The sequence below is a fragment of the Rhinolophus hipposideros genome (assembly GCF_964194185.1).
Source record: "Rhinolophus hipposideros genome assembly, chromosome: 13".
In the NCBI taxonomy this organism is placed as follows: domain Eukaryota; kingdom Metazoa; phylum Chordata; class Mammalia; order Chiroptera; family Rhinolophidae; genus Rhinolophus; species Rhinolophus hipposideros.
Genome location: NC_138059.1, coordinates 44,274,947 through 44,299,859, shown reverse-complemented (window position 1 = coordinate 44,299,859; position 24,913 = coordinate 44,274,947). Strand labels below are relative to the sequence as shown.

At 37.4% G+C, this 24,913-nt stretch overlaps 1 protein-coding gene across 1 annotated transcript in view; it reads left to right on the top strand.

Annotated features, from left to right (window-relative positions):
- Window positions 1–24,913, top strand: part of SLC26A7 (solute carrier family 26 member 7) — a gene marked incomplete at both ends in the record, with an annotated part of 294,025 nt that overhangs the window by 124,264 nt on the left and 144,848 nt on the right. Inside the window, one exon of the mRNA XM_081070238.1 lies at window positions 13,425–13,589. Within this exon, the coding sequence (XP_080926364.1) occupies window positions 13,425–13,589 (165 nt within the window). The remainder of the gene's footprint in view (window positions 1–13,424; window positions 13,590–24,913) is intronic.

Here is a 24,913-nt window from a genome sequence, read left to right as displayed (position 1 = left end):
AGTATATAGGAATGCAATGGACTTTTGTACGTTGATTTTGTAGCGAGCAACTTTACTGTATTCGTTGATTATTTCTAACAGCTTTTTGGTGGAGTCTTTAAGGATTTCTGTATAGAGCATCACGTCATCTGCAAAGAGTGACAATTTAACTTCTTCATTTCCAATTTGGATGCTTTTTATTTCTTTCTGTTTACTGATGGCTCTGGCAAGGACTTCCAACACTATTTTGGAAAGCAGAGATGATAGGGGACAGCCCTGTCGTGTTCCTGAACGTAGACAAAGGGCTTCAGTTTTTCACCATTAATTATGAGATTAGCTGAGGGCTTGTCATATATGGCCTTTATTATGTTAAGGTATTTTCTTTCTATACCTATTTTTTTAAGTGTTTTAATCATAAATGGATGCTGTATCTTGTCAAATGCTTTCTCTGCATCAATTAATATAATCAGATGAGGTTTGTCCTTTATTTTGTTTATGTGATGTATCACATTGATGGATTTGTGAATGTTGAACCATCCTTGTGCCCCGGGATGAGTCCCACATGGTCATGGAGAATAATCTTTTTAATGCATTGTTGTATTCAATTCGCTAGTATTTTGTTTAGGATTTTTGCATTTGTATTCATCACACATATAGGTCTGTAGTTTTCTTTTTTTGTGTTGTCCTTACCAGGTTTTGGTATCAGGGTAATGTTGGCCTCATAAAATGAGTTAGGGAGTACTGTCCCTTCTTCAATTTTTTGGAAGAGTCTGAGCAGAACTGGTATTAGATCCTGTTTGAAGGTTTGGTAGAATTCACTAGTGAAGACATCTGGTCTTGGACTTTTGCTTCTGGGAAGGTTTTGGATGACGGATTCAATTTTGTTTATGGTGATCGGTCTGTTTAGATTTTCCAGTTCTTCATGGTTCAGCCTTGGAAGGGTATGTGTTTGTAAGAACTTTCCATTTTATCTAGGTTATCGAATTTGGTGGCATATAGTTCTTCATAGTATTTTTGCATGATCCTTTGTATTTCTGTGGTGTCCGTGATAAATTCCCCTTTTTCATTTTTGATTTTGTTAATTAGTGTCTTCCCTTATCTATCTTAGTGAGTCTAGCCAAGGGTTTGTCGATTTTGTTAATCTTTTCAAAGAACCTGCTCTTTGTCACATTAATTTTTTCTATTGCCTTTTTGTTCTCTTTTTCATTTAGTTCTGCTCTGATTTTTGTTATCTCCTTTCGTCTGCTGACCTTGGGTTTCGCTTGTTCTTCTTTTTCTAGTTCTTTAAGGTGTAACATGAGGTTATTTATTTGGGATTTTTCTTGTTTCTTGTGATAGGCCTCTAATGATATAAATTTCCCTCTTAAAACTGCTTTCGCTACATCCCGAAAATTTTGGTACAATGTATTTTCATTGTCATTTGTTTCTATGTATCTTTTGATCTCTCCTCTAATTTCTTCTTTTACCCAGTCGTTCTTTAAAAGTATGTTGGTTAATCTCCATGTATTTGTGTTTTTTCCTGCTTTCTTTTTGCAGTTGATATCAAATTTCAAAGCCTTGTGATCAGAAAATATGCTTGGTATGATTTCAATCTTCTTAAATTTGCTGAGGCTGATTTTATGTCCCAATATATGATCTATCCTTGAGAATGTTCCATTTACACTCGAAAAGAATGTATAATCTGATGTTTTAGGATGAAGTTCTCTATATATGTCAATTATGTCCATTTCATCTAATGTGTCATTTAGGACTACTATTTCGTTATTTATTTTCTGTTTGGATGATCTATCCATAGTTGTCAATGATGTATTTAAGTCCCCTAGTATAATTGTGTTTTGGTCAATTTCTCCCTTTAGTTCTGTTAGTAGTTGCTTGGTATATTTTGGTGTTCCCTGATTGGGGGGATAAATATTGATGACTGTTATGCCTTCTTGTTGTATAGTCCCCTTTACCCTTATGAAATGTCCATCTTTGTCTCTTGTTATCTTTTTCACCCTGAAGTCTGTTTCATCGGAAATCATTATGGCTACACCTGATTTTCTCTGGGTACCATTTGATTGGAGTGTAAATTTCCACCCTTTCACATTGAGTCTGTACTTGTCCTTGTAGCTGAAATATGTCTCTTGGAGACAGCATATGGTTGGGTTTAGTTTTTTGATCCAATCTGCTACTCTGTGCCTTTTTATTAGTGAGTGCAGTCCATTTACATTTAGGGTGATTATTGATACGTGAGGATTTCCTGTCATTCTATCTTTAGTTTTCTGGTAAGGCTGTGTCTCCATTGTTTCTTTGCTTTTCTGTTGTTGTCTGTTATTTCTGTGTGGTGGTATTCTATGATGTTACCCTCTGTTTCTTGTTTTATTACAGTATACACTTCTGTTCTGGATTTTTTTTAGTGGTTACCCTTAAGTTTATGTAAAAGAAAGTTTGATATTTAGAGTATTCCATTTTCTTCCGCATGCTTACTTTCTCCATTCCCATTTTTTGGTTCAAGTCTTTACTCTCCCCCTTTTTATGTTGCCACAAATTGTTCCTGTTGATGGTGGTCGAATAGCCTCCTTTAGCATTTCTTGTAATGCAGTTCGTGTATTAGAAAATTCCCTCAGCTTCTGTATGTCTGAAAAAGTCTTTTTACCTTTTTCATATCTAAATGATGTCATGCTGGATATATTATTCTTGCCTCATAATTTCTCTGTTTCAATAGTTTGAATATTTGATTCCACTCCCGTTTGGTTTGTAGAGTTTCTGCAGAAAAATCTGATGATAATCTAATGGGCTTTCCATTGTAGGTTACCGTCTTCTTTTCCTTGGCTGCCTTGAGAATTCTTTCTTTGGTGTTGATTTTAGACCGCTTCAATACAATGTGTCCTGGCGAAGGCTTGTTGGGATTGAGGTAATTACGTGTTCTATTTGCTTCTTGGTTTCGAGTATCCAGTTCTGTCCCCAAGTTCGGGAAGTTCTCATCAACAATTTGTTAGAATATATTCTCTGTTCCCTTCTCTGTTTCTTCTCCTTCTTGTTACCCATTATTCTTATATTGCTTTTTCTGATAGAGTCAGAAAGTTCTTGTAGAGTTCTTTCATTTCTTTAAGTCTCAAGTTTCTTTCCTCTTCCATTTCTGTAATTTCCAGGTTTCTAACTTCAATGTCACTGATTTTTTCCTCCATCTGGTCAACTCTACTTCCTAAGCTGGTTATTTCATTCTTTATTTCTTCTATTGAGTTCTTAATCTCCAGAAATTCCATTTGGTTCTTTTTTAAAATTTCAATCTCTTTCGTAAAATGCTAATGTTGTTCTTTAAATGGGTTTCTGAGTTCATTAAATTGTGTTTCTTTTTTTTCTTGCATCTCGTTGAAGTTTTTCAGAACTGCATCTTGAATTCTCTGTCATTTAAGTCACATATTTCCATGTCTTTAAATTTCTTTTCTGGAGACTTTTCACTTTCTTTCTGAGCTGTCTTGTTGCCTTGGTTATTCATGGCAATTACTGATTTATTATTTCTCTTCCTAGACATCTACACGAGTGGCTTCTGCAACAGGTTGGTAATACTTGTTTTCCAATACTTGTTGGTAGAATGTTTTATTTTCTTTCTGACTGCAGCCTATTTGTTCCTGTCTCACACAGTACTGCTATGTCTTCTCTGCACTATTCCAGCTTCTCACACAATGGGGGATTCCCTGGGAAATGGGCTTCTCCTCTGTTAACAGTTCGCCTGGGTCATAGGACACCACATCCTTGTGGGGGTGCAGAGAGCTTTTGAAGTCCAAAGTTCTTTCTACACCAGATTCAGAGCCTCTATGTTTCAGCAGGTCTGTTTACTCCTGCAGGGATCCTCCCAGATAGGTGGGGCCAGGGGAAGGGTGAGTTGTGAGAGGTGGCTTAGAGCAATGGCTGCTACCACCACCACAGGCCGGTCCCGCTTTCACAGCTCCCTCCCTTTGCCGGAACTAGTTTGGCTGAGAATCTGTGTCTGCGGTCCACAGTTCTCAGATCAGCCAATGTTCTGTTCTTTTGATCTGACACTGCTACTGTTCTGCGTCTAGCACCGGGCAGCTGGGGGCAGCGCAAGCTCTGGAAGGGTTGGCGGGATAGGCTAGTCTCAGTGCCTAAGGCTTCTGTTCTCTGCTCGGCAGTGAGGGCTTAAACCTCCATTTTCAGCTTTCTTCCCTCAGTCTTTTCTCCGAGATCTCTTCCGTGAGCGTTGGTTTCCACCGTGTTATATGCTGCCCCCTCAGCCGTGTGGGCCATAAGCGGAGCCCTAGCTGTCCGAGTTCTTCCATCTCCTGCAGCTGCGGTTGTTCCAGGATGCAGGGAGCTCGGAGCACTGAGCTAGGTCTGTATCCTGCGCCTTCACGACTCTTTCTCGGCACTTCTCCTTTCCCACCTCCCCCGCTCGCGCGATTCTCCCACCTTTAGGTGAATTCAGTAGTGGGCCTCTTCGTCTTGCCTGTCTGCTCTGCAGGGATTCCTTTGTGGAGTTGTTGTTGTTGGATTAGTTGTAAATTCCAGGGAGCTTTACAGAGACTCACGTCACACTGCCATGTTGATGTCGTCCATTACCTCGGTTTTCGAATGTCTCTGTTGACAAACATTTCGGTTTATGAACTCCATAAACCCAGAAGTAAATGCTTCAGTTTTCGAGCACACCACAGAAGTCGACCATGTCATGTGACTTCCACTGAGTGCAGGATCCTGAGGCCTAGCTCTCGGCTGTTTTTGAATGTTTCAGAGCTCGAACAGTCTTCTGGAACGGATTACATTTGAAAACCGAGGTACCACTGTATGTTGGTTATGTAACTCATTTTTTCTGCACATCCTCTCACCTAGAGTGCATACAGAAAAACCCACGGGGAGGGGACAAGCCTTTATGTTCATTTCATTCTAATTGCATTATAATTGGGCTAGAGTTTAACTGATGGGCAGGTTTTGGCAGTTTGCGCATATGTGAAGAACCAGTTAAAACCAGTTGGGTCTTATCTCCTCTTTTTGTGAAGGTTTAGCCATCTTAGATTTACTTCTAGGGGATATGCCTGGGCGGTTCCTGGGGAGGGGATGCAGGACTGGGCAGTCCTCTTTCAGGTTCACTTTTATTAACCCTTTTCTGCATCAATAACATTCTTAAAATTATAAAAATGAAAATTCCTCACAATAACATTCATCAATAACATTCTTAAAATTATAAAATGAAACATTTTTATAATTTTTAATAACATTCTTAAAATTATAAAAATGAAAATTCCTCACAATAATAGCAATAATATTTATTATGTTTTGATATACTAAGTTCCATTCCAAGTTTACTACATGTATTCATACAAGGTCTGACAGTTAAGTTCATGAACTTGTTGCAATGATGTTGCTAACCTTTTTTGATATCAGAGGGATTATTCATTATGAATTTGTACCAACTGGACAAACAGTTAACCAAGTTTACTGTTTGGAAGTGCTGAAAAGGCTGCATGAAAAAGTTAGATGACCTGAACTTTTTGCCAATAATTCATGGCACTTGCATCACGACAATGTTCCAGCTCACATGGCACTGTCTGTGAGGGAGTTTCTAGCCAGTAAACAAATAGCTGTATTGGAACACCCTCCCTACTCAACTGATCCAGTCCCCAATGACTTTTTTGTTTATCTGAAGATAAAGGAACTGTGGAAAGGAAGACATTGTGATGACATTCAGGACATCAAGATTAACCGATGCCAGCACCTTGTCCACCCTTTAAAGAAATTTTGCAACTCTTTTTCTGGAATGGCCATCAGAGCTGTCATCGTGTGGCTGTTTTCACACCACTTGCCTGCCTCCTCCTTATCCTTTAAGGCTAAGCTCAAATATAATAATTTCAAAAACCCTTATCTGATATCTCTGGACATGGTTGTAAGTAATTTCCCCGCTTCCTTGAATAAGACACTGCTTATACCTTACATTATAGGACTACTTAATCTGCCAGGAAATATTTTCTACATATTTGCCTCCCTTTCTGGACTGTGAGTCTCAAAGTAACAGACACTGTGTATCTCTATAATTTCAGCAGCTGGTATTTAATAAATGCGAGTTTGAAACCAGAGGACAGCTAAGTCCGGGGCTCGGGCTGCCTGTGCAGCTCAGAACGACACATGAGTTGGGCAATAGGATAAGCATTTATTGTCAGACCACTGGTGATCTAAGAAGGCAGCAGGTTAACACTTTCAAAAACTGCCTTAATATTATAAGATCTGGGCATTCCTCCAGAGGCTACATGATGGTTCCAGAGTCTGTATGGAGCCTTCCTTCTGGCAACTGTGGCTTTTTGGGGCATCAGCAACCCAGGAACAATGATTGGAGTAGCCTGGAAAGAATGCTAGACCATAGAGATTGTGATCAATGGTCTACGGGTATTGATCATGAGTTTCACGGTAATTTTCTAAAGCAGGGAACTGGGACAGGGAACATTCCAAGCTCAAGCCACAGGGGGTTATCTATTGTTAAGCTATAGGTCAAGGAAAGGTGAGGCCAGTGACATTGTGAAGGTTCTACTACAAGGATCCCAATAGGGCCCTGCCTCAAATTGAATTATTTGAATAGGAAAAAAGTCAATTAAATGTTAGCAGTATCACCTTATTAAATAACCAAAATTAAGTTGAAGGCTTTTGATGTTGTTGTTGTTTTTAACTTTTCTCTGTCCAACCCCTAACAGAAGATAGAATGTGTCTATATCTGTTTAAATTGTAACATGGTTCTTAACGAAAAAGGAGTAGGAGAGTGTATTATAATGTTTTAATTTGGTCATGCATTTTGTCAGATCTGTCCATGGTAAATGTGGGGACCTAGTCGATGAAATATTCCATGTCTTTTCACAATTGTCCCCCAGCCCTCACCTGATGAAAAATAAAACTACAACCACTTCTGCCAATCCCTACTCCTCTGCGTCTTATAATATAATGCTCCAATCATTCCATTTTACAACTTGTTTTCTTTAGCAGGGGCAGAAAATCAAGTCATTGTCCAATCCTGACAGTTCTGTTTTCAATGCTTCTTGCATGAAAGCCTATATTTTTCTAGAAAAGTTGGAGAACTGATAAGATTATGGTGCTTCCTTCAACCATGTAATTGAGACAGGTTAGTTAATATGTTGCTAGGTAGACAGGGAGGTCCCTGGTGGAATAAACAAGACAGACATATTTTAAGACTTCAGGTTTTGAAATCACTCCTTCACTCCAGGACAAAATGCAACAGTGCCTTGAGGTTAATTATAAAATTCCTTTTGGCCTTACAAATAGAGCAGATCTGATAGATAAGAGTGGGTTATTTTGCTAATTCCTTCAGGATGGGCAAGCAGAGCAAACCTTGTAGACAAATTTCATTACAAGGCACCAGTCCCCTTCCCCAAACAAGCAAGGGAAGGTATAAAAGTAAGAGCTTTTGCCTCAGTCACTGCACATCCCCATTTGGGACCTCTTCCCGCTCGGGAACTCTGACCCTTTGCTTTCAATAAACTATCCTCTTTTTAAAACTCTGTACCTCTCCTGGGTCCGCGTTTCCATTTTTCGGTCTCAGGAGACACGATCCTAGCAATTACTCACTCACTCACTCACTCAAAATTCCCCTACATCCATTCCGCATATAAGTGAGATCATATGGTACTTGTCTTTCTCTTTCTGACTTATTTCACTGAACATAATGTTCTCTAGATCCATCCATGTTGTTGCAAATGATAAGATTTCTTTCTTCTTTATGGCTGCATAATACTCCATCGTATAAATGTACCACAGCTTCTTAATCCAGTCATCTACCAATGGGCATTTCAGTTGTTTCCATATCTTGGTTACTGTGTAAAGTGCTGCAATAAACATAGGAGTGCATACTGATTTTTGAATTGGAGTTTTGGATTTCTCCGGGTAGATGCCTAGGAGTGGAATTACTGGATCATAGGGTAGTTCCATTTTCAGATTCCTGAGATACCTCCATACTGTTTTCCATAGTGGCTGCACTAATCTGCAATCCCACCAACAGTGCACTAGCGTTCCCTTTTCTCCACATCCGCGCCAGCATTTGTTGTTTGTTGATTTATTGATGATAGCCATTTTGACTGGAGTGAGGTGGTATCTCATTGTGGTTTTTATTTGCAATTCTCTGATGGTTACTGAGGTTGAGCATTTCTTCATATGTCTTCTTGCCTTCTGTATGTCCTTTTTAGAAAAATGTCTCCTCAAGTCCTCTGCCCATTTTTTAATTGGGTTGTTTGTTTTTTTGGAGTTGAGTTGAGTAAGTTTTTTTTATAGATTTGTGATATTAATCCCTTATCAGATACGTCTAAGTATTACCTTGTCTTGTACACCTGAAACTAATAAAAAAAAAGATTTCATAGAATGGTTATGAGAATTAGATCTGTTAATATTTGGAAAGCATTTAGAATTATTCCTGTTAAAGGGGAAGCACTCAATAAAATTTGACTATGATCATTAAAAAAAGAAAAATTCCCCTACATTATTTGGGGACTCACAGAGAAATATTCCTACAACATAATTTCAAACAAAAATAATTCTTAATTAAGCCTAGTGAATTTCTGATATATTCCATGATGAAAAATCAAATAAAAAATAAACTATGTTTCCTAAGCATATGACCAATTTGTCTAGTGGATAATCCAACACTTATCTCTGTTCTCCATCCCTGCTGTGACTAGTTTAGGTGCTTTTGTCCTCTTCCTTTAGCTACCCCTCTTACAACTACTCTTTTAAATGACCAGTTGTTCCACATTCTATCATCATATTAACTCGACCAAAACACAGTTCTGATTTTTGAGCCAGTGCACAGCACATTTCATGGCAAAATTAAGTGTTTAATAAATGTACGAGGTCTGACAATTAAGTTCATGAACTTGTTGCAACGATGTTGCTAACTTTTTTTGATATCAGAGGGATTATTCATTATGAATTTGTACCAACTGGACAAACAGTTAACCAAGTTTACTATTTGGAAGTGCTGAAAAGCCTGCTTGAAAAAGTTAGACGACCTGAACTTTTTGCCAACAATTCATGGCACTTGCATCATGACAACGTACCAGCTCACATGGCACTGTCTGTGAGGGAGTTTTTAGCCCATAAAAAAAATAACTGTATTGGAACACCCTCCTTACTCACCTGATCAGGCCCCCAATGACTTCTTTCTTTATCCGGAGATAAAGGAAATATTGAAACGAAGACCTTTTGATGACATTCAGTACATCAAGGATAATATGATGACAGCTCTGATGACTATTCCAGAAAAAGAGTTCCAAAATTGCTTTGAAGGGTGGACTAGGCACTGGTATTGGTGCATAGCATCTCAAAGAGTAATACTTCGAAGGTGATCGTAGTGATATTTAGCAATGAGGTATGTAGCACTTTTTCATGAACTTAATTGTCTGACCTTCATATATAAGAGGGATGTCACTCCTGCAAAACTCCCTTTTTGGAAAACAATTGAATGCTGCATAAGGATATGGCAGAAAAAGCTTTTGTTTGACCAGAGGACTTGAGAGAAAAAATAAAAAAAGATACTTATGAAGTTATGTGCTGTGGAATTCAGAATATAATAGCCTGTTCCATACTATTCAGTGATAAAAAGGAATGAGCTATGTGGATGAAAAAGGGGCCACATACTAAACCTGACAAGCTTGGGGAGGCCAGCATGGCAGACCCTACAAGTTCATAGACCAAAATTAACCAAATAGGATGGTCTAACCATAAAAATTCCTCACATAAAGCTGCTCATGTTGGGTAGTCACATCCAACAGGAAGCTTGGCCTGTAGCTTCCTTGACAAAAGTCAATCTTTACCTTAAGTGAGACTGTCTATTCTCTTTTTGTATCTAAGATAACGTACCTTTGGAATGTCAGAGTTATCCCTTTTTCTGGATCCCTCAGGTCGCAATCCACCACACCAGAGCACCAGACTACAGAACCCCTCATTATTACCTTGTTCCTGGTATACCATTTCTATGTGCTATAAAATGTTAACTATCCTGTTACCACCAATGTAAAAGAAGTGTGTGTCTCTCCATTTTGCTTTTTTCCAGTCTCAGAGATTTCCCCACTTTGCTTTCTCCCAGCTCCTACTACCTCTCCCAGCTCTACTACCAATGGATTTCATGTAACCCTCTTTCATCTCCTCCTTTGATTCTAATGTATAAAATAAGATGCAAAACTGCCTTTCTCTGGGGCATTTTCTTAATCCATTGAGATTTTGCTTCGTGGCAATTGTTGTCAGTTTGGCTCAAATAAACTCATTAAAGTTCTCTGCAGGTTTGGATGTTTCTTATGTCAACAACCCCCAATTTTGTGAATAAAATGTGAATAAAATGTTGAAATTGGGTGGTGCGGAAAGTTCTCTAACTTCTTCCATTTCTTTTCATTCTCCCTTTGTCTTTTCCCTCTTTCTCCTCTTTCTTTTTCTTCCCCCTAAGATATTTACCATTATCTTGGGTTATGGAGAATAATGTCATCCATAAGAGAGTAATTTCACTTCAGTTAAATCTCACCTGTTTGCAAGCATCCTTCACATACCCAATAGTTTGTATTAGAAATTAGGTCTTAAGGGGCTTCTTGATCTTTCAGAGTCAAGAATTCTGCATTTTAAGGATTTATCCCTTTCTGGGAAGATTTTATTTTTAAAACATAAAGTGTGTACAAGTTGAATATTATAAAAATACATTAAGTCTTTGGATAAGTTTTAAAGGAGGGTACTCCATCTTTTCTGGTTTCTGTTAGATACCTATATTTGCAACATTTAAAGTGGTTGAACTCTTTTTATATCTTACACTTTTCCTGGATTCTTTCATTTGTAACATTCAGATTGTGGAAATGACAAAGAAACTGCTACTAGAAGATAGTAAGTAGGTAGCTGGAAGTGATTGGTGAATCACTTCAGGTTAGGTGACATTTGTTTCTCAGGCATGACAAATCAATAACCCCTCTAAATAGGCTCTTGAATTTAGGAAACAAATAAAAACAGAAGGTAAAATGGTGATGGTCTCTACAATGACTCCCAAAAGTTTGCTTCTCAAAATAAATGAAGATAGAACTTCTTAGCATACAGATGAGAACTTTTCAACATACCATGTACTCGTATGCATAAAATTCCATGTTAAGAAACAGATTTCACAGTTTCAGAGATTTGGATTGTTTGCTGTATTTAACCGAAATGAAAATCCAACTTTCTGGTGTTCATCTTACTTCAGTAATATGCTAATTTCATCCTCATGGCATGTAAGAGTTAATGTCATAAATTGACACTAATTTACTAGTAAAGATATGCTTAGAGAAAAAATAGTTCAATGTTTTTCTTAACTGACTGTGTTTGCAGGATAAAAATCAACAGATTATGAATCAAGAGTTACCAAGAAGATCAGTGCTTTCCATTAGCACTTACACCATTTATTGATTACATATTTCCCTTAGGACATTTCTTTGACAAACCAATGACAGTTTCTGAAAAAATGTTAGTAACACAAGCTGCTGCTTTGGCTTCCTATGTTGACAGAAACAAATTGCCTGAATTCTACATTTGTGATCCATATTATTTTCTTTACTACATTTTGAATAAAAGGGGGCTGCGAAACTGCAAACTATTCAAATACATTTCTTTCTGCACTGATAAATTCTTCCAAGTTTTCCAGAGTTGGAAAATGTGGTATGGCCCTTTCTACATTTTCAAAGCTGGTAGCTGGCTTACTGGGTAAATAATTATGATTCCTCAGGATGTTTCTAATGCATCACATATGTTGCACATTTTATAGGTTTCAAAGCTCTTTCATATATTATTTCACAAAGCTAGGATAGGTGGAGCCAGGATCAGAACTTAAGTTTTCAGGTTTGAGTGTCATTCTTATATGAATTTAGAGCATTATTGCTTTTGGCCAAGGGGCAATTCATGTGATAGAATTTATGTATTTTGCAATTTAGGATGTAGTTGTACCAGATAGCACTTCTCATTTTTATCACTATGACCTCTTGATATAAGTAGATCTCATTGATAGTCTTTCCTCTGATTTCCTTAATAATTAATCATATTTGTATTTTATTGGGGAACAGTGTGTTTTTCCAGGACCCATCAGCTCCAAGACAAGTCATTGTTTTCAATCTAGTTGTGGAGGGCACAGCTCCACTCCAAGTCAAGTCATTGTTTTCTTCTTCTTCTTTTTTTTAAATTAAAGTTTATTGAGGTGACAATTGTTAGTAAAGTTACATAAATTTCAGGTATACAATTCTGTATTACATCCTCTATAAATCACATTGTATGTTCTCCACACAGAGTCAGTTCTCCTAAGTCATTGTTTTCAATCTAGTTATGGAGGGTACAGCTCACTGGCCCATGTGGGAATTGAACCAGTGACCTTGGTGTTATGAGCACTGGACTCTAACAAACTGAGCCAAATGGCCGCCCATTAATCATATTTTTGAACAAGAATTTTAAGACCTGACCTAAATATTATAATTAACACATTGAAAGGATATATCAACATCCTTTCATGTCCCACTTTATGTCCCTTTTCCAATGTGGATATTCATGAATGTAATTTAATGTTAATTTCAAAATAGTGGATTTTTGATTTTGCAGTTTCTATGACCTAGTTTACACAATTGTAAAAGCTCTCTCTCTGGTAAAAAAAGAACACCAATCATTGCTGTGTTAATAGTGAGAGAAGAGAGATTTGATTCTCTATGTCATCTTTTGCCCAGCAGAACACAATTCACAGCTTCAACTCAGAGTTGATGATTTTGTTTTGTCATGAATGATGCTGCCATGAAGCATGATGTTAGGAGTAGCAAGGAAATATTTAAGAAAAATGATATTTCTGCTTGTTCTTAGGTTTCTTAAGACATACCCCTTTAACTTATCTCTGTCTTTTGCTCTTCTCCATATGCAAATAAGTCCTGGTATCTTCTTATTAAAATTGGCCCTTTAATGCTGCTTGACATAGTCTTTAGTCAAAACAGTATGTTTCCATTTCTTGGAAACTGGGAAAACTCAAGAAATGACTTTTTCTTCTTAATGCTTTTGCAGTTTTAAGCTGACTAGCTGTAAAGTAATGAATCATGTCTTTTAGATATTTTTTAAAAATTGCAGATATGATAATGAAAATTTGATTTTTTTTCTCCACAGTGCCCCATATAGTAACTGATTTGAGCATATTTCCTTTTTTTGGTAATATGTATGATTAGGAAAAGAAAAAAAAGAAAGTCAATTGTCAGTAAAAAAATAATATGTTAATTTTTATTGAAGCACTTACATTGTACCTAATAATGTTTGAAGTCTTAGAATCTGATAATGTTCTTAAGAAGACTCAAAATATTGAACATAAAAAAATTTGGAAACATATTTCACATTAGTTCTCTATGTCTGTATGAAATGAAAACGAAAATGTGTTAGATATTAATCCCTCTGGGAACCTTGGGAAATTTCATTTTCCTTTGTCCTATTAGGTGGCCATCTTTGTGCTACAATTGGGCAGTGCTACATTTCTGCTTACAGAACCTGTGATCAGCGCAATGACAACTGGGGCTGCCACCCACGTCGTGACTTCACAAGTCAAGTATCTCTTGGGAATGAAAATGCCCTATATATCTGGGCCACTTGGATTCTTTTATGTAAGTTTTCCATATGTCTTTGTTCATATATTTTGTGTGTGTCTCACAGAGTAGAATTTGGTTAATTATTGAGGTATGTCTATATTAAAGCAATTTGGGTTTAAATACAATCTCAGGATTTTTATTAAAATATAGCTAACATATAATATTATATTGGTTTCAGGTGTCTAGCAGTTATTCAACAGTACCCACCTGGCACTGTACATAATCATTACCATATTATTGATTATATTCCATATACTTTACATCCCCATGACTATTTTATAACTACCAATTTGTATTTCTTAATCCCTTCACCTTTTTCACCGTGCCCGCAATCCACCTCCCATCTATTACCCTGATAAATCTAGTACCTATCTGAAACAATACAGAGTTATTGCAATATTATTGACTATATTCCTTATGCTATACCCTATATCCCCACAACTACTGTGTAACAATCAATTTATACTTCTTAATCCCTTCCCATTTTTCACCCACTCCCAACACCCCTCCCTTCTGGCAACCATCAATATGTTCTCTGTATTTATGAGTTTGTTTCCTTTTCATTTATTTATTTTGTTCTTTAGATTCCACTTATAAGTGAAATCATATAACATTCGTCTTTTGCTGTCTGACTTACTATACTCCACAAAATACTCTCTAGGTCCCTTGCATTCTTTTTTAATTTTTTTGTCTGAGTAATATTCCATTGTACATATGTACCACGTCTTCTTTATCCATTCATCCATTCAGGGATACCCAGGTTGTCTTCATGTCTTGGCAGTTGTAAATAATACTGCAATGAGCATATGGATGAGCATATCCCATCAAAGTAGCATTTTGGGTTTCTTTGGATAAATACCCAGAAGTGGGATTACTAGGTCATTGTTTGTCTGTTGTAATAGTCTGTTTTAAAGTTTATTTTGTCTGTTATAAGTATGGCTACTCCAGTTTTTGTTTATTTGTTTGTTTCCAGTTTCATGAAATATTATCTCCATCTCTTTATTTTCAGTCTGTGTTTGTCTTCTTGGAAGAAGTGTCTGTTCAGGTCCTCGGCCCATTTTTAAAATTGGGTTCTTTTTTTTTTCCAATTTATTTATTGGGGTGACAATTGTTAATGAAATTACATTATTTCAGGTGTACAATTCTGTATTACATCATCTATAAATCTCATTGTGTGTTCACCACCCAGAGTCACTTCTCCTTCCATCACCATATATTTGATCCCCCTTACCCTCATCTCCGTCCCCATATCCCCCATAACCTCTCGTAACCACTAAAATATTGTCTGTGTCTATGAGTTTTTGTTTCCCATTTGTTTGTTGTGTTTAACGTTTATATACCACATATCAGTGAAATCATAGGGTTCTCTGCTTTTTCTCTCTGACTTGTTTCACTTAGTATTATACTCTCAAGATCCATCCATGTTGTCACAAATGTTCCTATATCATCTTTCCTTAACGCCAAATAGTATTTCATTATGTATATATACCACAACTTCTTTATCCATTCATCTATTGAAGGACATTTTGTTGTTTCCATGTTTTGGCCACCGTAAACAAAGCTGTAATGAACATTGGAGCACACGTGTCTTTATGTATAAATGATTTCAAATTCTTTGTGTAGATACCCAGGAGAGGTATTGCTGGGTCATATGGTAATTCTATTTGTAATTTTTTGAGGAACCTCCACACTGCCTTCCATAACGGCTGCACCAGTCTGCATTCCCACCAACAGTGTATGAGGGTTCCTTTTTTTCCACAGCCTCTCCAACACTTGTTGCTATTTGTCTTGTTGATGATAGCCATTCTGACTGGGGTGAGGTGATATCTCATTGTGGTTTTTATTTGCATTTCTCTCATGATGAGTGATGTTGAGCATTTTTTCATATGTCTATTTGCCATTTGTATGTCCTCTTTGGAGAAATGTCTCTTCAGGTCTTCTGCCCATTTTTCAATTGGGTTGTTTGCTTTTTGTTGTTGAGTTTCATGAGTTCCTTGTATACTTTGCATATTAGACCCTTATCGGAGAAACTGTTTGCAAAAATCTTCTCCCATTCAGTTGGTTGCCTCTTTATTTTGTCGATGGTTTCTTTTGCTGTGCAGAAGCTTTTAAGTTTCATATAGTCCCATTTGTTTATTTCAGCTTTTACTTCCATTGCCTTTGGAGTCAAATGCATAAAATGCTCTTTGAACCCAACGTCCATAAGTTTAGTACCTATGTTTTCTTCTATGCAGTTTATTGTGTCAGGTCTTATGCTTAAGTCTTTGATCCATTTTGAATGAATTTTGGTACATGGTGACAGATAACAGTCCAGTTTCATTCTTTTGCATGTGGCTATCCAATTCTACCAGCACCATTTATTGAAGAGGCTGTCTTTCCTCCATTGTATGTTTTTAGCTTCTTTGTCAAAAATTATCTGTCCATATTTATGTGGTTTTATTTCTGCGTTCTCAATTCTATTCCATTGGTCTATGTGTCTGTTTTACTGCCAATACCATGCTGTTTTGATTATTGTAGCCCTGTAGTACAAGCTAAAGTCAGGCAGTGTGATACCTCCACCGCTATTCTTTTTTCTTAAGATTACTTTGGCTATTCGGGATCTTTTGTGGTTCCAAACAAATCTGATGATTTTTTGTTCTATTTCCTTAAAAACTGCCATTGGGATTTTGATGGGGATCGCATTAAATCTGTATATTGCTTTGGGTAATATGGCCATTTTAACTATGTTGATTCTTCCAATCCATGAACACGGAATGTCTTTCCATTTCTTTGTGTCATCTTCTATTTCTTTCAAAAAAGACTTATAGTTTTCAGCATATAAATCCTTCACATCCTTGGTTAAATATATTCCTAGGTATTTTATTCTTTTTGCTGCAATTGCAAAGGGAATTGTTTTTTGTATTTCTTTTTCTGAGATTTCATTGTTAGTATATAGGAATGCAATGGACCTTTGTACGTTGATTTTGTAGCCAGCAACTTTACTGTATTCATTGATTGTTTCTAAGAGCTTTTTGGTGGAGTCTTTAGGGTTTTCTACATATAGCATCATGTCATCTGCAAAGAGTGATACTTTAACTTCTTCATTCCCAATTTGGATGCCTTTTATTTCTTTCTCTTGCCTGATGGCTCTGGCAAGGACTTCCAACACTATGTTGAAAAGCAGAGGTGACAGGGGACAGCCCTGTCATGTTCCTGAACGTAGAGCAAAGGGCTTCAGTTTTTCACCATTAATTATGAGATTAGCTGAGGGCGTGGCATATATGGCCTTTATTATGTTAAGGTATTTTCCTTCTATACGTATTTTATTAAGTGTTTTTATCATAAATGGATGTTGTATCTTGTCAAATGCTTTTTCTGCATCAATTGATATCACCATATGATTTTTGTCCTTTATTTTGTTTATGTGATGTATCACATTGATGGATTTGCGGATGTTGAACCATCCTTGTGCCCCAGCGATGAACCCCACTTGGTCATGATGAATAATCTTTTTAATGCATTGTTGTATTCAATTTGCTAGAATTTTGTTTAGGATTTTTGCATCAGTATTCATCAATGATATAGGTCTGTAGTTTTCTTTTTTTGTGTTGTCCTTACCAGGTTTTGGTATCAGGGTGATGTTGGCCTCATAAAATTAGTTAGGGAGTACTAACTCTTCTTCAATTTTTTGGAAGAGTTTGAGCAGGATTGGTATTAGATCCTCTTTGAAGGTTTGGTAGAATTCACTAGTGAAGCCATCTGGTCCTGGACTTTTGCTTTTGGGAAGGTTTTGGATGACTGATTCAATTTCTTTACTGGTGATTGGTCTGTTTAGATTTTCCAGTTCATATAGCTTTCCGTGGTTCAGCCTTGGAAAGCTATATGTTTCTCAGAACTTGTCCATTTCTTCTAGGTTATTGAATTTGGTGGCATATAGTCCTTCATAGTATTCGTGAATAATCCTTTGTATTTCTGTGGTGTCTGTGATAACTTCCCCTTTCTCATTTCTGATTTTGTTAATTAGTGACTTCTCTCTTTTTATGAAAGTGAGTCTAGCCAAAGGTTTGTCGATTTTATTAATTTTTTCAAAGAACCAGCTCTTTGTCACATTATTTTTTCTATTGTCTTTTTGTTCTCTATTTTATTAAGCTCTGCTCTGATATTTGTTATTTCCTTTCTCCTGCTGACCTTGTGTTACACTTGTTCTACTTTTTCTAGTTCTTTGAGGTGTAACATGAGGTTATTTATTTGGGATCTTTCTTGTTTCTTGACATAGGCCTGTAATCATAAAAATTTCCCTCTTAAAACTGCTTTCGGGGGAGACGAAAAAAAAATGGCGGCGTGAGGTGAGGCTCTGTAACGCTCCCCTGGAATTTACAACGAATCGGACAACAATAACTCCACAAAGGACTCCTTGCACAGCAGACAGGCAAGACGAAGAGGCCGACTACTGAATTCACCTCCAGGTGGGTGAATCGCGCGAGCGGGAGAGGAGGGAGAGGAGAAGTTCAGAGACGGAGCCGCGCGGGCGCAGGACAAAGACCTAGCTCAGTGCTTGGAGCCCGCTGCGCCCGGATCTTCTGCAACTGCGGGACAGGGAAGGACTCGGACTGCTAGGGCTCCGCTTACGGCCCACAGGGCTGAGGGGGCAGCATACAAAACCGCTGAACCCAACGCTCGCTCACGGCAGACCTCGGAGCAAAGACTGAGGGAAGAGGGCTGAAATCGGTGGTTTAAGCCCTCACGGCCGAGGGGAGAACGGAAGCCTTAGGCACGGAGACTAGCCGCCCCCTCCCTACCCTCCCAGAGCTCGCCCTGCCCCCACCTGCCAGGTGCTAGAAGCCATAAAGTAGCAGTGTCGGATCAAAGGACAGAATATTTGCTGCTCTGAGAACTGTGGACCGCAGACACAGATTCGCAGCTCAACTAGTTCCGGCAAAGGGGAGGGAGCTGTGGAAGCGGGACTGGCTGTGGTGGTGGTCGCCGCCATTGCTCTGGGCCACCTCTCACAACTCACCCCGCCCCTGGCCCCACCTATCTGGGCGGATCCCTGCAGGAGTAAACAGAACTGCTGAAACAAACGGGCTCTGAATCCGGTGCAGAAAGAGCTTTGGAACTCCAAAAGCTCTTCACATACCTATCAACCTGTTGCACAAGACACTCCTGTAGATGTCTAGGAAGAGAAATAGTAAATCAGTGATTGCCATGAATAACCAAGGCAACAAGATACCTCAGAAAGAAAGTGAAAAGTCTCCAGAAAAGGAACTGAGAGATATGGACCTTTGTGATTTAAATGACAGAGAATTCAAGATCGCAATTCTGAAAAAACTGAACGAGATGCAAGAAAACACAGAAAGGCAGTTTAATGAACTCAGAAACACAATCAAAGAACACCATGAGCATTTTACAAAAGAGATTGAAATCTTGAAAAAGAACCAAATAGAATTTCTGGAGATTAAGAACTCAATTGAAGAAATTAACAATAAAATATCCAGCTTAGGTAGTAGAGTTGACCAGATGGAGGAAAGAATCAGTGACATCGAAGATAGGAACCTGGAATTTACACAGAGGGAAGAAGAAAGAGACTTGAGACTTAAAAGAAATGAAAGAACTCTACAAGAACTTTCTGACTCCATCAGAAAGAGCAATATAAGAATAATGGGCATACCAGAAGGAGAAGAAAGGGAAGGGAACAGAGAATATATTCAAACAAATTGTCGATGAGAACTTCCCAAACTTGTGGACAGAACTGGATCCTCGAATCCAAGAAGCAAATAGAACACCTAATTACCTCAATCCCAACAGGCCTTCACCAAGGCACATTGTATTGAAGCTGTCTAAAATCAATGACAAAGAAAGAATCCTCAAGGCAGCCAGGGAAAAGAAGACGGTAACTTACAAAGGAAAGCCCATTAGATTATCATCAGATTTTTCAGCAGAAACTCTACAGGCTAGGAGGGAATGGAACCAAATATTCAAACTATTGAAAGAGAGAAATCATGAGCCAAGAATAATATATCCAGCAAAGATCTCCTTTAGATATGAAGGAGGAATAAAGACCTTTCCAGACATCCAGAAGCTGAGGGAATTTTCTAATACACGACCTGCACTACAAGAAATACTAAAGGAGGCTATTAGACCACCATCAACAGGGACAACTTGTGTCAACCGAAACATAAAAAGGGGGAGCGTAAAGGCCTGAACTGGAATATGGGAATAGAGAAAGTAAGCGTACTGAAGAAACTGGAATACTCTAAATATCAAACTTTCTTTTACATAAACTCAAGGGTAACCACTCAAAAAACATCCAAATCTGAAATATATACTGTAATAAAAGAAGAAACAGAGGGAAACATCATAGAATACTACCACACAGAAATAACAGACAACAACAAAAAGGCAAAGAAACAATGGAGACACAGCCTTACCAGAAAACTAAAGACAGAATGACAGGAAATCCTCACATATCAATAATCACCCTGAATGTAAATGGACTGAACTCACCAATAAAGAGACACAGAGTAGCAGATTGGATCAAAAAACTAAACCCAACCATATGCTGCCTACAAGAGACACATCTCAGCTACAAGGACAAGCATAGACTCAAAGTGAAAGGGTGGAAATTGACACTTCAAGCAAATGGTACCCAGAAAAAATCAGGTGTAGCCATAATGATTTCCGATGAAACAGACTTCAGGGTGAAAAAGATAACAAGAGACAAAGATGGACATTTCATAATGGTAAAGGGGACTATACAACAAGAAGACATAACAGTCATCAATATTTATGCCCCCAATCAGGGAGCACCGAAATATAGCAAGCAACTACTAACAGAACTAAAGGGAGAAATTGACCAAAACACAATTATACTAGGGGACTTAAATACATCATTGACAGCTATGGATAGATCATCCAAACAGAAGATAAATAACGAAATTGCAGCCCTAAATGACACATTAGATGAATTGGACATAATTGACATATATAGAGCACTTCATCCTAAAACATCAGACTATACATTCTTTTCTAGTGTACATGGAACATTCTCAAGGATAGACCATATATTGGGACACAAAATCAGCCTCAGCAAATTTAAGAAGATTGAAATCATACCAAGCATATTCTCTGATCACAAAGCTTTGAAATTGGATATCAACTGCAAAAAGAAAGCAGGAAAAAACCCAAATACATGGAGATTAAACAACATACTTTTAAAGAACGACTGGGTCAAAGAAGAAATTAAAGGAGAGCTCAAAAATACATAGAAACAAATGACAATGAAAATACATCCTACCAAAATTTTTGGGATGCCGCAAAAGCAGTTTTAAGAGGGAAATTTATATCATTACAGGCCTATCTCAAGAAACAAGAAAAATCCCAAATAAATAACCTCATGTTACACCTTAAAAAACTAAAAAAAGAAGAACAAGCGAAACCCAAGGTCAGCAGAAGAAAGGAAATAACAAAAATCAGAGCAGAACTAAATGAAATAGAGAACAAAAAGACAATAGAAAAAATTAATGTGACAAAAAGCTGGTTCTTTGAAAAGATTAACAAAATCGACAAACCCTTGGCTAGACTCACTAAGATAAAAAGAGAGAAGACACTAATTAACAAAATCAGAAATGAAAAAGGGGAAGTTATCACGGACACCACAGAAATACAAAGGATTATCCAAGAATAGTATGAAGGACTATATGCCACCAAATTTAATAACTTAGAAGAAATGGACAAGTTCTTAGAAACATATAGCCTTCCAAGGCTGAATCATGAAGAACTGGAAAATCTTAACAGGCCGATCACCAGTAACGAAATTGAATCAGTCATCAAAAACCTTCCCAAAATCAAAAGTCCTGGACCAGATGGCTTCACCAGTGAATTCTACCAAACCTTCAAAGAGGATCTAATACCAATCCTGCTCAAACTCTTCCAAAAAATTGAAGAAGAGTCAGTACTCCCTAACTCATTTTATGAGGCCAACATTACCCTGATACCAAAACCTGGTAAGGACAACACAAAAAAAGAAAACTACAGACCTATATCTCTGATGAATACAGATGCTAAAATCCTAAACAAAATTCTAGCAAATCGAATACAACAATGCATTAAAAAGATTATTCATCACGACCAAGTGGGGTTCATCCCCGGGGCACAAGGATGGTTCAACATTCGCAAATCCATCAATGTGATACATCACATAAACAAAATAAAGGATAAAAATCATATGATTCTATCAATTGATGCAGAAAAAGCATTTGATAAGATACAACATCCATTTATGATTAAAACACTTACTAAAATTGGTATAGAAGGAAAATACCTCAACATAATAAAGGCCATATACGACAAGCCCTCAGCTAACCTCATAATTAATGGAGAAAAGCTGAAGCCCTTTGCTCTACGTTCAGGAACACGACAAGGTTGTCCCCTGTCACCTCTGCTTTTCAACATAGTGTTGGAAGTCCTCGCCAGAGCTATCAGGCAAGAGAAAGAAATAAAAGGCATCCAAATTGGGAATGAAGAAGTCAAATTGTCACTCTTTGCAGATGACATGATGCTATACCTAGAAAACCCTAAAACCTCCACCAAAAAGCTATTAGAAACAATCAATGAATATAGTAAAGTTGCTGGCTACAAAATCAACGTACAAAAGTCCATTGCTTTCCTATATACCAACAATAAAATCTCAGAAAAAGAGATAGAAAAAACAATTCCTTTTGCAATTGCAGCAAAAAGAATAAAATACCTAGGAATAAACTTAACCAAGGATGTGAAGGATTTATATGCTGAAAACTATAAGACATTTTTGAAAGAAATTGAAGAAGACACCAAGAAATGGAAAGACATTCCGTGCTCATGGATTGGAAGAATCAACATAGTTAAAATGGCCATATTACCCAAAGCCATATACAGATTTAATGCAATCCCCATTAAAATCCCAATGGCATTTTTTAAAGAAATAGAACAAAAAATCATCAGATTTGTTTGGAACCACAAAAGACCCCGAATAGCCAAAGCAATATTAAAAAAAAAGAACAATACTTGAGGTATCACACTACCTGATTTTTCCTTGTACTACAGGGCTACAATAATCAAAACAGCTTGGTATTGGCGGAAAAACAGACACATAGACCAATGGAATAGAATTGAGAACCCAGAAATAAAACCACATAAATATGGACAGATAATTTTTGACAAAGAAGCTAAAAACATACAATGGACGAAAGACAGCCTCTTCAATAAATGGTGCTGGCAGAATTGGATAGCTACGTGCAAAAGAATGAAACTGGACTGCTAACTGTCATCCTGTACCAAAATTAATTCAAAATGGATCAAAGACTTAAGCATAAGACCTGACACAATAAACTGCATTGAAGAAAACATAGGTAGTAAACTTATGGACCTTGGGTTCAAAGAGCATTTTATGAATTTGACTCCAAAGGCAATGGAAGTAAAAACTAAAATAAACAAATGGGATTATATGAAACTGAAAAGCTTCTGCACAGCAAAAGAAACTATTGACAAAATAATGAGGCAACCAACTGAATGAAAGAAGATTTTCGCAAACAGTTCCTCTGATAAGGGGCTAATATCCAAAATATACAAGGAACTCATGAAACTCAACAACAAAAAAACAAACAACCCAATTGAAAAATGGACAGAGGACCTGAAGAGACATTTCTCCAAAGAGGATATACAAATGGCAAATAGACATATGAAAAAATGCTCAACATCGCTAATCATCAGAGAAATGCAAATGAAAACCACAATGAGATATCACCTCACCCCAGTCAGAATGGCTTTCATCAACAAAACAAATAGTAACAAGTGTTGGAGAGGCTGTGGAGAAAAAGGAACTCTCATACACTGTTGGTGGGAATGCAGACTGGTGCAGCCGCTATGGAAGGCAGTGTGGAGGTTCCTCAAGAAATTACGAATAGAATTACCATATGACCCAGCAATCGCTCTCCTGGGTATCTACCCCAAAAATATAAAAGCATTTCTATATAGAGACACGTGTACGCCAATGTTCATTGCAGCTTTGTTTACGGTGGCCAAGACATGGAAACAACCAAAATGTCCTTCGATAGATGAATGGATAAAGAAGTTGTGGTACATATACACAATGGAATACTATTCGGCGTTAAGGAAAGATGATATAGGAACATTTGTGACAACATGGATGGATCTCGAGAGAATAATGCTAAGTGAAACAAGTCAGACAGAAAAAGCAGAGAACCCTATGATTTCACTGATATGTGGTATATAAACCAAAAAGAACAAGACAAACAAATGAGAAACAAAAACTCATAGACACAGACAATAATTTAGTGGTTACCAGAGGGTAAGGGGGTGGGGGGTGGGTGATGAGGGTAAAGGGGATCAAATATATGGTGATGGAAGGAGAACTGACTCTGGGTGGTGAACACACAATGGGATTTATAGACGATGTAATACAGAATTATACACCTGAAATCTATGTAAATTTACTAACAATTGTCACCCCAATAAAATTAATGAAAAAAAAAAAAAAAAAAAAAAACTGCTTTCGCCGCATCCCAAAAATTTTGGTAGGATGTATTTTCATTGTCATTTGTTTCTATGTATCTTTTGATCTCTCCTCTAGTTTCTTCTTTGTCCCAGTCGTTCTTTAAATGTATGTGGTTTAATCTCCATGTATTTGCGTTTTTTCCTGCTTTCTTTTCGCAGTTGATATCCAATTTCAAAGCCTTGTGATCAGAGAATATGCTTGGTATGATTTCAATCTTCTTAAATTTGCTGAGGCTGATTTTATGTCCCAATATATCGTGTATTCTTGACAATGTTCCATGTACACTAGAAAAGAATGTATAGTCTGATGTTTTAGGATGAAGTGCTCTCTATATGTCAATTATGTCCATTTCATCTAATGTGTCATTTAGGGCTGCTGTTTCGTTATTTATTTTCTGTTTGGATGATCTATCCATAGCTGTCAATGATGTATTTAAGTCCCCTAGTACAATTGTGTTTTGGTCAATTTCTCCCTTTAGTTCTGTTAGTAGTTGCTTGGTATATTTCAGTGATCCCTGATCGGGGGCATAAATATTGATGACTGTTATGTCTTCTTGTTGTACAGTCCCCTTTACCCTTATGAAATGTCCATCTTTGTCTCTTGTTATCTTTTTCACCCTGAAGTCTGTTTCATCAGAAATTATTATGGCTACATCTGATTTTTTCTGGGTACCATTTGCTTGGAGGGTCAATTTCCACCCTTTCACTTTGAGTCTATGCTTGTCCATGTAGCTGAGGTGTGTCTCTTGTTGACAGCATATGGTTGGGTTTAGTTTTTTGATCCAATCTGCTATTTTGTGTCTCTTTAT